This window comes from Saimiri boliviensis, chromosome 3 (genome assembly GCF_048565385.1).
Source record: "Saimiri boliviensis isolate mSaiBol1 chromosome 3, mSaiBol1.pri, whole genome shotgun sequence".
Taxonomy (NCBI): Eukaryota; Metazoa; Chordata; class Mammalia; order Primates; family Cebidae; genus Saimiri; species Saimiri boliviensis.
In genome coordinates this window covers 94,504,052-94,519,521 of record NC_133451.1, presented here as the reverse complement: position 1 = coordinate 94,519,521, position 15,470 = coordinate 94,504,052, and the positions used below count along the sequence as shown (strand labels likewise).

Sequence of the window (15,470 nt, the reverse complement as noted above, 5' to 3'; positions counted from 1 at the left end):
GTGATATCTACATATATGATGGACTATTACACAGCCATAAAAAGGAATGAATTAACAGCATTTGCAGTGACCTGGATGAAATTGGAGACTATTATTCTAAGTGAAATAGCTCAGGAATGGAAAACCAAACGTTGTATGTTCTCACGGATATGTGGGAGGTAAGCTGTGAGGAGACAAAGACATAAGAATAATGCAATGGACTTTGAGGATTTGGGGGTAAGACTGGGACAGGGACAAGGGATAGAAGACCACACATATGGTGCAGTGTATTCTGCTTGGATGATGCGTGCACCAAAATCTCACAAATCACCGGTAAAAAACTTACTCATGTAACCAAATACCACCTATACCCCAATAATTTATGGAAAAATTAAAAATAATAGTAAAAAAAAACTAAAAGAAAAGACAAAATAAAAATATAAAATGAATACCCATGATTTTATTAGCAAACTTCTCAGGAATATTAATAACAACTAACAACTATTGACCATTGACTACGTGCCAATATTCTTAGTGCCTTGCATATGTTAACACACTATGTGTGTGCATGCACGCACACACACACACACACACACACACTTTCTTTCTACCAACCCAAAAGACAGGCAATATTATCCTCATTATATGGATTTCTTTGAACAAATATTTACCACTCAACTATGTACCAGGTGCTATTCAGAATGCAGAGGACATGGTGGTAAGCCTTCCTTCATAGGACTAGCAATCTAAGAGGAGGCAAAATCTGGAGCATAGCAGATGCTGACAGGGAGTGTGAGGAAAGGGGATGGGTGTTGCCATTTTAAATAAGGAAAATAAGATTCTGAGCAACAAATAAACTCTTTTAAGACCATGAGGCTAGTTATTGCTGAAATCAGGTGAATACCTAGCTAGCCAGACTTCAGAGAACCTTGATCACTACCAGATATAGTTTGGTTCTGTGTTCCCACGCAAATCTCACATCGAATTGTAATCCCCAGGTGTTGATGGAGCAATCTAGAGGGAGGTGATTAGATCATGGGGGTGGTTTCCCCCATGCTCTTCTCATGATAGTGAGTTTTCACAAAATCTGATTGTTTAAAAGTGTAGCCCTTCCCTTGCACTGTCCATCTCCTGCTGCCAAGTAAGATACTCCTTGCTTTCCCTTCTGCCATGATTATGTTTCCTGAGATCTTCCCAGCTATGTGAAACTGTGAGTCCATTAAACTTCTTTACTTATAAATTACCCAGTCTTGGTTGTTCTTTATAGCAATGTGAAAACAGACATGTACACTACCCTATATTGTTTTCCAACCCACAGTTTTATCCTTGCATATGGCAGTCAATTTATCACAGGAATTATCTGATAGATTCAAAGACACAAAATTTTCAGAGCTGATAAAAGCAACATATGGACCAAATCTCTAGTGAAAACGTCTAAGGCATTAATTCTCACCATAGCATAAGACACCTCATTTGACATTACGCTGATATTTTAGTTAGGATTGCTAATTTACATAGAAATGGCAATTTATGCGTAAGTCAGTATGTTTATCAGTTCTTGCTGCTTACACAATTATCTCACAAAGATGATTTACTTTACAAAGAATTCTCAGAAGCAGTTATATGTTGTCAACTGGTTTTCACTGCTAGAGAAAATGATTATTTATTGTGTCAAATGTGGAATAGTTATCAATAGGTAATAATGATTCTTCTTGGTCTAAAACAGGTTTGAAGAAAACAAACTGAGGTAAGTATCTCAGTTGTTTTCCTTCAAGTAGCTTCAAATTCTTTACATTTATCTAGAGGTAGAACTTGAATTTTGACAGCAGGCTTTTTTTGGCATGTTTTTCAAAAAATGTCCACCAATATTTTACACATTTTAAATATTAATCAACATATTAATCTGATATTTTTAAGAATATTTTCATAAAGTTTCAGGGATGCTATATCTGAGGATTTTAACTTGTACATTTAAGGTATCTCACTGCTGTATGTACATAAATAACTTAGTGATGTGGCATCTTTTAAAATTTGTTAATTTTTAGTTTCTGTGGGTACATAGTAGGTATACATACATTTATGTGATATGTGAGATGTTTTGCTTCAAGCATGCAATAAATCCAAATCACATCATGGAATGGAATAATTTTTAGTTTCATATTTTCATGTGACTAGATAAAATGATTTTGAAACTGCTTGCTTCCATATAAAGCAAACTTCTAAAGGATATTTTAATTTCCTTTCACTTTCTCAGAAATAGTCTATGTCAGTATATCCTATCCTCAACTTCAAAACTTATAGAAACTGAGTCTACTCATCTTTGAGACAGAAATACGTTTTGTTTTCCCCCCATTTATTCTTTAGGATATGTTAAATTGGAAAAGGCCCCTTTCCCATTGGTCTAGGAAAATGTTCCTTGAGGATTACTCTATTGATAAAGCCCTAAGAGAAGCTTGTTTGGGGTTGGTGTAAAAGTAAGGTAATAAATAGGTATTGAGTTTTCACTGTGTCTCAAATGCCCTATGTAGAAATTTATATCCATAATCATATTTAATCCTGACACTCATCCCAAGGAATGCAACAATTATTTTCTGAGAATTATGATTTTACTGAGAATTAAGTTTTTAAAAAGTTAAATAAACTGTCATAGGTCACAAAGCTTCACTTAAACCCAGATCTGTCTAACTCTAAACCTTCTGGCTCTTGGTCATAAAATTATACTTTGCACTGAGGGTAAAAGGCCTTTAGCAGATCCACCTACGTCTTGTCCTTCCCCAGCCTCACAGGAGAAGTTCTAGCAAGTGGGCCTTGTCAGCAGACTTGCTTCTGTTCTGAGATAGGAAGGGCCTCAGGACCCACCTAGTTTGCTTCATGTGTGATAATCCTCTTCCATTCTAGCCATTCCAATCTTCTCGCCAGTTCCAGAATGTAACCACAATCTTTCATTCCTCATGCATGCTCTTCTCTTTTTGCCTGTTGGGCCTAACCCCATTTTTCCTTCTAATTACTTTTCAACACGCACATCAATGGTTGCTTCTAGTGGAAGATCCTTCCCAACTTCCACATGGCAATAGCTCTTTGGATGCACTGCACCTCATTAGAACTATTGTCACATTGCATTACATTATTTACATATTATTTACTTTCCTGTCCCTTTCATTAGATAGTGGTCTCTGGATGTCCATAACCAATAATCTTTGCATCCACCTCAACTCCATGGGTTAAAGGCCTGACACACAGAAGAAGTTCAGTAAAAGTCCACTGATTTGGCTAAAACCATTATTTAGTGGATAAGCAGCCAAACCAAAGGAAAATACATGTATTCCAAAGCAATATAGTTATTCTTGTAGCCATATACTTAAAAGAAGATTATGTAAAGACAATATACTAGACACAGAAAATATGAATTTTCTGATTTATATAAAAAGCATCATTAATATCTAAGTGAGTTGCAGGGTTATGAGAACGCATTCCTAGCATTTGAATATAACAAGAAAAGAAAAAAAATGATAAAATGTGTAATGCTAATGTTTCAATTAACAATGTGAAAATACATCCCAAAGATCAAAAGGATAAGATGAAGAAAGCGTCTGAATGCATTATGATCAGAGTAATTTGGTATGATTAACATGCTCTTGAAGAAGTCACTATGGGACACCATTTTATGTCATTTAATCAAGATTAATTTGTTAGAATATTTATCAGAAAAGTACAAAGTAGGGAAGCAATATTGACAAGGAAGAGTGAAAATAAATCTTACTATAATAAGACCAAAGTAGGTGTACTAAGAAGATGGTACATTAAAAAAGCAGATAGCATTTTTTGTTTGCAATTTTGAAACGTAAAACCTAAAATTAAAAAAAAAAACACATTTTTTCTAAGTATTACTATACTGTTACAGACAGAAACATTTTCTAAATCTCATTTAGCCTGAGAAGATAACTGAAATTGAATTTAAATAAAATAAATTGCAAGTTTATAAGTGTAAATCAAGATATGATGTCTAATACATTAAATATGTTAAATTGTTACACTCTTGTTAAACCTAGAATGCAGAGGTGCTAAATAAAAGCTGAGAATCTCTCATGACTGAAAATATAGGTGATGAGGAAAGGGAAAATTCACCACCTGTGACAGCATTGACTCAGCTGTCCATGTGTCCGGGTTTTAATATTTCAGGATAACAATACTGTCACCTTGGATTTCATCCTAGACTCTGAAATATAAAAACCTGGGCACATAGATTAGACTTGAGTATGTACATACCTAGGAAATTAGGAATGATCTAATTCTCTCTAAGTACCCTAAACATTATTTTTTCAAAGTCAAACCAAAATTTGTTCAATAATGTAGTTATTTGAAATGGGCATGCTGAAAGTATTTGGTCCACATTCCAGCTCTGTTATTTTCTAGTTGCCTACTCTCCTCTGTTATGCTTTTACTTAAAAATGAGAATAGTAGTAGTAACTGCACCTAATGTTTTAGAGGCAATTAAATTTTAAAATGTGCAGAAAGTTCTTAACATTGGTGCTTGGCTCATAGAAATTTATTAATGAAGGTTAGAAATTAATTTTTAAAGGTAAGGAATAAAGTAATGGATCAATCATGAACAAATAATGGAAGATAAATAATATACTCTCTTGTCTAAATGCTACTACCATTTGGCATTAGAACTTTGGAAAGGAGAAGCCAGTGTTCTGACTCCACATGGGTTCTACCAGATTCTTCCCCACTTCTGGACTATAGGTCTTACACAAAGAATGCAAGGTGTCAGATTTTGATTTCACAATCTGTCAAATAATAATGTTTGAGGAGACATTATTTGAGACCACTTTTAATGCTAGAACTGATTTAATTTATTTATAAGGGAGGTTTTCTCATGGTTAGGAAGAATCAATATCATGAAAATGGCCATACTGATTAAAGTAATGTATAGATTCAATGCTATTCCCAACAAACTACCAATGATCCTCTCCACAGAACTGGAAAAAAAGTCTTAAACTTTATATGGTATCAAAAGAGAGCCCCGCATAACCAAGACAATCCTAAGCAAAAAGAACATAGCTGGAGGCATCACACTACCTGACTTCAAATTATACTACAAGGCTACAGTAATCAAAACAGCACGGTACTGGTACCAAAACAGAGATGTAGACCAATGGAACAACAGAGGCCTCAGAGGTAATGCCACACATCTACAACCATCTGATCTTTGACAAACCTGACAAAAACAAGCAATGGGGAAAGGATTATCTGTTTAATAAATGGTGTTGGGAAAACTGGCTAGCCATGTGCAGAAAGCAGAAACTGGACCCCTTCCTGACACCTTACACTAAAATTAACTCCAGATGGATTAAAGACTTAAATGTAAGCCCTAACACCATAAAAACCCTAGAAGAAAACCTAGGCAAAACCATTCAGGACATAGACATAGGCAAGGACTTCATGACTAAAACACCAAAAGCATTGGCAACAAAAACCAAAATAGACAAATGGGACCTACTTAAACTCCAGAGCTTCTACACGGCAAAAGAAACAGTCATTAGAGTGAATCAGCAACCAACAGAATGGGAAAAAATTTTGCCGTCTACCCATTTGACAAAGGGCTAATATCCAGAATCCACAAATAACTAAAAGAGATTTACAAGAAAAAAAACAAACAAACCCATTCAAAAGTGGGCAAGGACAGGAACAGACACTTTTCAAAAGAAGACATATATGAGGCCAAAAAACATACGAAAAAGTTCTCATCATCACTGGTCATTAGAGAAATGCAAATCAAAACCACACTGAGATACCACCTCATGTCAGTTAGAATGGCCATCATTAAAATATCCGGAGACAACAGATGATGGAGAGGATGTTGAGAAATAGGAACACTCTTATACTATTGGTGCGAGTGTAAATTAATACAACCATTGTGGAAGACAGTGGGGTGCTCCCTCAAGAACCTAGAAGTAGAAATTCCATTTGACCCAGCGATCCCATTACTGGGTATATACCCAAAGGATCATAAATCATTCTATTTATAAAGACACGTGCACACGTATGTTTACTGCAGCACTGTGTACAATAGCAAAGACCTGGAACCAACCCAAATGCCCATCGATGATAGACTGGACAAGAAAAATGTGGCACATATATATCATGGAATACAATGCAGCCATAACAAATGATGAGTTTGTGTCCTTTGTAGGGACATGGATGGATCTGGAAAACATCATTTTCAACAAACTGACACAAGAACAGAAAATCACACACTGCATGTTTTCACTCATAGGCAGGAGTTGAACAATGAGAACACAGGGACACATGGAGGGGAGCATCATACACAGGGGTCTGTTGGGGGCGGTTAGGGAAGGGACAGCAGGGGGTGGGGAGGTTGGGGAGGTTTTGAGGCAGCAAGCCACATTACCATCTATATACCTATGCAACAATCCTCCTGCATGATCTCCACATGTACCCAAGAACCTAAGGTACAATTAACAAGGAAAGGTTTTTAAAAATTCTTTATATGAGGTATCAGAAATTTTTCATATACATTTATAACTTCTATTTTTCATAATTCATCTGTGAGCAGCTTATCTATAAAATTTTTGCTCCTTCCTCCATCAACATATTGAACAATTCTGTGTAATTAAGATTATTATTACCATTTGAATCTATGCTTTCATCATTTTGAATTATTCATTCCAAACTAGAAGCTTTCATTGGAGTGCAAAGTTGATTTTGGTGAGATTTTCATTTCTCATGAAATAGTTGTCACTATATCATTTCTGAGCCAAAGGCAAAATTTTAAATCTTGGTTATCATTTCAAATTTTGTTTAGTATTTTAAAAAATTCACATATTCATTTAAGTTTAGTCCTGTACTTAATAATTTATGCTTTGTTTTTTCCTCTAACATAAATTATGATTTTGTTTGAAAATGTTTGTATGTACATATTCGGTGAGTAATCTCTCAATTTCTAAACAGTTTATATTCTGCATGATCAGAATTATATATGGAATGAAATACGCCAAAATGTTAACAGTGATTGCCTCTGGGTATTGTTATTCTAAGTGACATTTTCTTCCTGTTTCTTTTATGTTCTCTGTACTATTCAGATTTATTTTTTACAATGAGTATGTACTATTTTTATCATTAGAAAAATAAAAAGCTTATATATAAATATGTATATATACATATTAAAATATATATGTATATTTTTTAATTTTAGGCGAGGCACAGTGGCTCATGCTTGTAATCCCAGCACTTTGGGAGATTGAGGCATGTGGATCATGTAGGCCAGGAGTTTGAGACAAGCCTGGCCAATATGGTGAAATCCTGTCTCTACTGAAAATATAAAAATTAGCTGAGCATGGTGGTGCATTCCTGTAGTCCTAGCTACTTGGGAGGCTAAGGCCTGAGAACTGCTTGATCCTGCAAGGCAGAAGTTGCAGTGAGCTGAGATTGCACTGCTGCACTCTAGAGTGAAACCCTATTTCAAAATATATATTTTTTTCCTTAAATTTAAAAAGTATCCACAATTTTTATCCATATTATCTACATTATCCATATATCCATAATATATAACACCAAAGTCAGGAGTCATATATTATTGAGGTTATGTATTCTTAACAAGAATTCCGAAGTAAACCTTTTTATCAAGAGGTTTCATCAAAGAGAAAAACCAAACTGTACCATAAGCATTTATAAATCTGCACTTAAAAACACATTTGTCTTTTCTTGGTTTTGGTTTTTTTTTGATGTTGAGAATGCTGAAATATTTTTAAAATGAAGTTTTTTTTGTTTTTGTTTCTTTGTTTTGTTTTGTTCAAGATGGAGTCTTGTTCGTCACCCAGGCTGAAGTGCAGTGATGCCATCTGGGTCACCGCAGCCTTTGCCTCGTGGGTTCAAGTGATTCTCCTGCATCAGCCTCCCAGGTAGCTGGGATTATAGGTGTGCACCTCACGCCTGGCTAATTTTTGTATTATCAGTAGAGACTGGGTTTCACCATGTTGCCAAGGCTGGTCTTGAACTCCTGACCTCAAGTGATCTGCCTACCTCAGCCTCCTCAAAGTGCTTGGATTACAGGCGTGAGCCACTGCACCAGGGATAAAACAAGGTTAATAACATTCCATTTTTAAAACAGCAATAAGGAGAAGAAAAGAAATGGTCAAAAATAGTTATAGAGAATATAGAATGCAATGAGAGTCATAAGTAGGCAATAATCAAAATTAACAGAATTAGATGAGGAAAATATTTTTCAAGCAGAAATGATTTGGAATGAATTTCTTGATAAAGCAACCTTTCAACTGATTTTGAAGGATGATTGAGATTTCAACTGAAAATATGTGGAAGGATACTCCAGATGAAAAGAAAAGTGAAAGAACAATGGTGTGAAGGCAAAAATGGAAAGGCTGTGTTTGTTCAATGGTGAATGATGCAATTACCCTAGTATACAGTATGTCTCTATACCCATGCTGCAGCCATACCTTCAAAGAGCTGAAAGACTGAAGCAAAAAGGAAGGACTTCATTTGAAAGGCTACAACATCTCATTGACCAGTTCTAGGCAGGTCCAGTGAGTCAGAGTTCTTAAGCAATACACAGCACAGAGAGAAAGAAAGGAAAACAATGCTTCCACATAATTTGTTTCTATTGTGGTGGTTTTTGTTTGTTTGTTTGTTTGTTTTGCCTTTCCAGTAATTCTACTGTTGCATTACTACTCTTCATTTTCTACTTCCTTTAAAATGTATAATTAAGCTAAAATTTTGAAATCTTTGGTTTGGTAATAGATAGAAATGTTAAGGTTTTTCAAGAAATAATTAACGGTTTTTCCTGTTATTGGACAATTGAGAAAATAAGCCATGAGAGCTGTTGGTAAAGGGTAGCTCAGGGGTTGCAAGCAAACCAGAGTGCCTGATCCAGAAGTGATGAGGGCAGAGTCAAGAACAAAGAACAAAGGAGAAAAGATGCCCTAGAGAGGTGCAGGGATCCTGAAAACCAGAATCCAGAAGGATTCAAGTACATGATGGTGATACTAAGAAATGGCAGTTGATATTGTAACAATTTCAGACTAGATTATTTATATCACATATAAACAATGTTTCATAAAGTCTATAAATATGGAAAGACTAGAGAAGAAAATTAAGTAAAAAAAATATATAGAAGACAGAAAAAGGAAGAAATATCATTATCATACAAATGATGATAATACATGGAGAAAAGAGGAAGTATATCTGGATTTGTGTTATTCACAATTTGGGAATTAAGAAGACAGAAAATTTATTTTCTTAATTCCTTTAAAGGAAATTAAATACTCAGACAAAACATAAATTACTGTATCATTTAAAAAACTTTTTAATGTTAAAAACTTTTCTCTGGAGCCTTGATTAATTAGAAAATATCCTTCTCTTTCATTAAGTGTTATAAAATTTCCTCTGATTTTTGTCTTATAGTAATATATGAGAACATTTAATTATTTCCATGACTTTCTTGGCATAGTTATTATTCTCTTTTTTATAGCATATTTCTGAATAACTAAAGTTTCCATTATTCTTAATATAAGTTCTTTATAAAATGAAGAAAAGAAGAAAAGGGACAGTAAGAACTGAATTCCACATTCTTTGTCCTATTGCACACATTTTTTGGTACTGTCCACAATTTAGAAATGAGACTTTATGTCTTCAACATGAATGGCAACATAAACATAAAATAATTTAGCAGAGCACTTAAGCAAATTTATCACTGCATAGACTACAACAATTAGAATCAATTTTGTCAAAGGACACAACCCACATATAAAATTATTTTATGCAGTTTGGAAATTGCCACCATTTGAGGACTTGGAAATACATCTGTATGCTTCTGGTTGCATTCTTGTACCGCAGACAAAAGATACACTATATCTGAACACACTTTTCCAAATAAGATGATTATATTTTCCAATTGGCACATCTAAGTTACTCTAAGAAATCAGAGTCCAAAATCTCAATGTGAGAAGATGAGAGATAATAGTGTCTCCAAAATAGTGCTGTGTTGTCTATAAGCTATGAGTTTTTCTCCTATCAAGTATGAATGCAAATATAATTTGAAGATATAGCAGAATACCATTTTCACATCCACCCAAAAATACTAATCATAAAACAACTAAAAGGTATATCTCAATATTTCTACGTAATAGTGTCATTATAGCTCAAGTGGCCAAAGTAACATGAATCATTTGAATAAACAGAAATTATGGGTGCGAGGGGCAATCTAAAATTTTGCTAACAATCGTCAGGGAGACAGTAGCATACACTTACTTGTGCTTTATTGTGATTTTTAACAATAATTTTCCTATGGTAACACTTTTTCTTTTTACTCAAAAAGTTTAATGTACTTGAGGAATAATAAATACAGAGAGGAAAAATAAATCATAGGAAACTGGAAAACTTCCAGTTTGATCACTGTGGTATATTGTGAATATTTCCCTTTTTTATTATTGGAAATCATTCCAACACACAGACGATGAGGAAATTTTATGCAAATGTCCTATTTAGAGGAAATAGGAAACAGTGAAATCCTAGAACCCAAATTCAGTGAAATGTTTCCTAAAACAGTGATAATAGAGCATAAGGGTATATAGGAGGAAACAGAAAAACAAGAAGAAACAGTTCAGAAGCTGCAAATTTTTTTTTTTTTTTTTTTTTTTTTGAGACGGAGTTTTGCTCCTGTTACCCAGGCTGGAGTGCAGTGGCGCGATCTCGGCTCACCGCAACCTCCGCCTCCTGGGTTCAGACAATTCTCAGCCTCCTGAGTAGCTGGGATTACAGGCACGCGCCACCACGCCCAGCTAATTTTTTGTATTTTTTTAGTAGAGACGGGGTTTCACCATGTTGACCAGGATGGTCTCGATCTCTCGACCTCGTGATCCACCCACCTCGGCCTCCCAAAGTGCTGGGATTACAGGCTTGAGCCACCGCGCCCGGCAAGAAGCTGCAGATTTTAAGAAGAGCCAGCAAAAATACTTCCTATAAGGTTACACGCACATTGTATAGGAGGCAACAATCTGAGGTATAAGCATCTATGGAAGTAGTTTGGTTCTAAAAAGCAAACAAAGTGAGTCTAAATAAAGAACTCTACAGAAAAAAACATACTACAGAAAGCAGTCATCTACATCTGTGGAAGCAGAGAATTAAAGTCTTTTATTATAAAATAACAACAACAACAACAACAGAACAAACAATAAAACCCACTCTGTCTATCTCCATTGGCTGGACCAAAAAAAAAAAAAAAACTCACCTGTCTCAGTGACACATAAGGAAACCTGAACAAGCATAGAATCTATATAAAGATACTAAAAGAGAAAAAGAGATGAAGGGAAGAAGAGAGGGAGGGAAGGAAGGAATGAAGGGAAGGAGGAAGAAATCAAGGAAGGAAAGGAAGGAGAGAAAAAAGAGGAAATGAAAAAAATCAATAGAGATGAGGAGCAAAAATTAAAAACACTACCATAAACAAAATTGAAAATTGTAACCAAACATTTCACCATGAATTTAAAAAATGTAATGACTAGAAATCACCTTTTGAAGCAATTATATAGCACAGACATGTAAAAAATTAGTGAGAGGTGAGTGAAGTAAGAACAAGAGATTAATTTTAAATTTCAAGTGCCCAACCAAATGGTACAATGAGAAAAAAGTAAAATTACTATGAAAATGAAAGAGATTGGAAGTAATACAGAGGAAGAGAGACTCCTGAAAGCATAAAATGGTAGAAGTTGAAGTGAAAATGCAAACTAAGTTAATTAGATATTAATAGAGTTAAAAGGGATTAGAGAGAAAATGTAGAGTACATTGCAGACTAAAGACATCCAAAATACATAAAAAAGGAATCCCTGAAAAACAAACCATAAACTTAGATATAAGTTAAGAAATTGTTCATAAAATAAAAGGAGACTTGAATCTACATTTTGGGGAAAAGATCAAAACAAAAACAAAAAAGCATGTCCCTGGGAAAAATAATAACAGCACTAAGATAACATTCTAGTGAAGTCACTAAACTTCAACTATAAATCAAAAATCCTTTAGTCAGCTACGCAAATAAAAATTCTGTAAATTCTGCAGCACTAGAGACGAGAGCAAGACTGTCTTCAGACAAACTCTTCCTCCAGAGTAAGACCAGAGACAAACACTTTTAAACATGCAGAAATTCAGAAACATTGCTTCCAAGGGACTTTCCCAGGAATAATTAGAAGTGACCTTCAAACAATCAAGGGATTATTAAAATCACAATAACAAAGGAAACTGTCAACAATGTAAGCCTTATTAGTAGATCCTCACCCAGTGGAGCCTTCAGAGGATCTTAGTGGACATCTTGACTGCATTCTGATAACAAATCCTGTTTCAGAACCTGCTAGCTAAATCTCTTCTAGATTCCTGAACCACAGAAACTGATATAACCATTATTTATTAAGTCACTAAAATTTAAAGAAACTTGTCATTCAACAATAGACAACTAAGACAAGGCTTTTAAAAACTATTGAATTTGGGTCTGGTATGGTGGCTCATACCTGTAATCCCAGCACTTTGGGAGGCCAAGGTGGGCAGATCACCTGAGGTCAGGAGTTCGAGACCAGCCTGGGCAACATGGTAAAACCCCATCTCTTAAAAATTAGCTGGCTGGAGGGGGTGGTGGTGCGTATCTGTAATACCAGCTATTTGGGAGGCTGAGGCACGAGAATTGCTTTAGCCTGGGAGGCAGAGGTTGCCCTGAGCTAAGTTCATGCCACTGCACTCCAGCCTGGGTGACAGAGAGAGACTGTCTCAAAACAAAACAAAACAAAACAAAACAAAACAAAACAAAACAAAAACAAACAAAAAAAAACACAACAACCCCCATCTCCCCCCGTGAAAAACAACAACAACAACAACAACAACAACATTGAATTTGAAGAGTTTACAATACTGGAAAATAAGAAGGGATTTTGGTAAAAACGAAATTGTTTCCTACCAGAGAAGAATGAGGGATATTACCCTCCTCAAGTATAGTGAGAAGAGATTTCAGTGAACCATTTGGGGTTGATATAGGTAATTACTAAAGGCAAGAGACCGCTGTACTGCTGCTCTGAGGGCAGAATGGTGATAGCTACTCTGGAAATGTCTTGTATGCCCAAGGTTTGTCAGGAAAAAGATAAATGAAGATAAAGGTAGGTTTATCTTCAGATAGTTATGTACAAGGTAGGAGAAACACCCAGCCAGGAGATGCCTCAGTGACATTTTGGTCATGAGAGACACATGAAGGAGCCATAAAAATCAGCAGTAAGAATCTATATGTGTTAGACAACACAGCTATGATCTTAGAGAAGAGGAAATAGTTGACTCATTAAGAAACTGCAGGAGAGACATTCCTAGTGAATAGGGGTTTCAAAAAAACCTCAGAAATTTGCTGAAAGAAAAAGAGCGGACTTTTAATCTCATGTGGCCGAGATAAAATAATACTTTCTCTCCTTCCCTTTAAGGAATGAAACCATAGTTGGAAGACAGGAAGTTGAGGGCAAAGTGCAGACTAAGGAAACTAGGTTTCCTAACCACAGCACCCCTTTCACACCAATTAGAATAAACTGTGGAAGGGAGAAGCTTTAACATTAGTAAGCTGCAGCATTTTGATTATTACATGGAAATGTAATTAATTAATTAATTAATTAATGGGACCTTGTATTATCTTTTATCTAAAGGTTACATGCTAAAATTTTAAAAGCTCCGTAATTGTAACCCACACCTCAAACCTTGAAATGCTACTGACTGGTAACACTGCTAAAGTATATTAACTCAAGCTTCACCAGTTACATAAGAAACCAGCTCCCAAAACCAAACTGTCATATGGCTGAGCATACCATACTTGTTCTGCCCTGGTCTCATCCAAGCTGCCATAAAGGGTATATTTATAAGTCATTTTTAGAACAATGAATAAGCCTTGATTGGAATAGAGCTAAAAATTAAGAACCTTAATGTATTTTGTAGAAAGTACAACATACTGTTGAATAAAATCAGCTCTCATTTTTCTTATTTTTATCCTAACATCAGCTATTGCTTCTTAAAAAAAACTTGCATTTTTTATTTACAAAAAAAATAAAATAAAAATAAAACAAATGAAGGTTTGGAAACACTACCTTCGAATATGATACTCTGGATTACAGAGATGTAGTCTTCAGGTTCCTGCTCAGTTGAGATCTCCCATCTGCTTTGAGAGATATTTAATAATTCATAGAGCTGATCTGAACTCTTCACTCCACAAAGCAAAGTAACTACACTTCCCGGTGAATGAAGTACCTTTTCCAGAAACTGACATTTCTTTGGAGTTAGATCTTTAAGCAGGCTGTTTGATAATATCAAAAGTTTACATTTGTAAGAGGTTAAGTTCAGCAACTCCAAATGCCGAAAAGAAAAATTCTCCAAGCGATATAACAGGACCGCTTCCCTTTTCACAACATGTAAAAATACTTCCGTCAAGTACAGAGCCCATTCCTCAGCATCTTCTTCATATATCATTATGATGTCTTTTGCACTTCCTGGAAAAAGAAAAAAAATATTTTCTTACATTTGCAATGATAACAGCAGGTTACATTATTATTTCTCAAAAGTTTTAACATGTTCATTAGGCAATATATTAATTTGCACATACCAGAGAAAGTCTCTATGAATAGTATAAAAAAATCTTCATAGTATAAAAAATATCATAGATTAAATAAAACCATAATTCAAAGATGTTAATTTAATTGTTAAAAAGAATGACATGAAAGACTATAATAAATAAGGAAACAAGTTGAGAGCCAAATGATACTATTACTCAAATAATGAATAAATTAGAAAAAGAAATGAGTAGATTAAACATAGGTAATATTACACATAATATTTTGATTTCTGGCCAAAAAGAAAAACTTGATATTTTCATAGTAAATGCAAAAAATAAAGGAGGAGTAATAGAACAAGGTTAACACAATTGTTCAAAGTATGATATATCTAGATAAGAGTCAAAAACAGAAATGATTCAGTGTAAGAATGATCCAAAAACCTTAAGTAAAAGAGAATGATACACACATTAAAATATTGTAAAACATATAATTTTTAATAACTTTAAAAATCCATGAAATAAGAAAGATAAGGGAACCAGCTCTATGGATCAATGGGAAACAATCAGGATTTAACTAAAACTGTTAAAGGAAAACAATATTGAATAAATTGCTCTTGACTTGATGATTATAAAATTTCTTCACATATCCGGGAAGGAAAACCAAGTAATCACAATAAGGAAAATGTGAGGTTGGTTTCGATTTCTTCAGAGTAATTTAAGGACCAGATGAATTATGAGAAAGTTTTTACAAAACTAATTTTTACGGTATATTCATACTATAAAATATTGCATAACAATGAAAAAGAATGAAAGAATGATACATACAAAATTGGTGAATTTAAAGACATAATATTGGGTGAAGGAAAAAAGCGTATATACTGCATAATTGTATCTGTAT

At 34.6% G+C, this 15,470-nt stretch overlaps 1 protein-coding gene across 5 annotated transcripts in view; it reads right to left on the bottom strand.

Annotated features, from left to right (window-relative positions):
* The window catches only part of BANK1 (B cell scaffold protein with ankyrin repeats 1), a 311,287-nt gene that overhangs the window by 259,134 nt on the left and 36,683 nt on the right, over positions 1 to 15,470 (bottom strand). For all 5 annotated transcript variants that reach the window (XM_074396501.1, XM_074396502.1, XM_074396504.1 and 2 more), the window contains exon 2: positions 14,112 to 14,510. In XM_074396501.1, the coding sequence (XP_074252602.1) occupies positions 14,112 to 14,510 (399 nt within the window). The remainder of the gene's footprint in view (positions 1 to 14,111; positions 14,511 to 15,470) is intronic.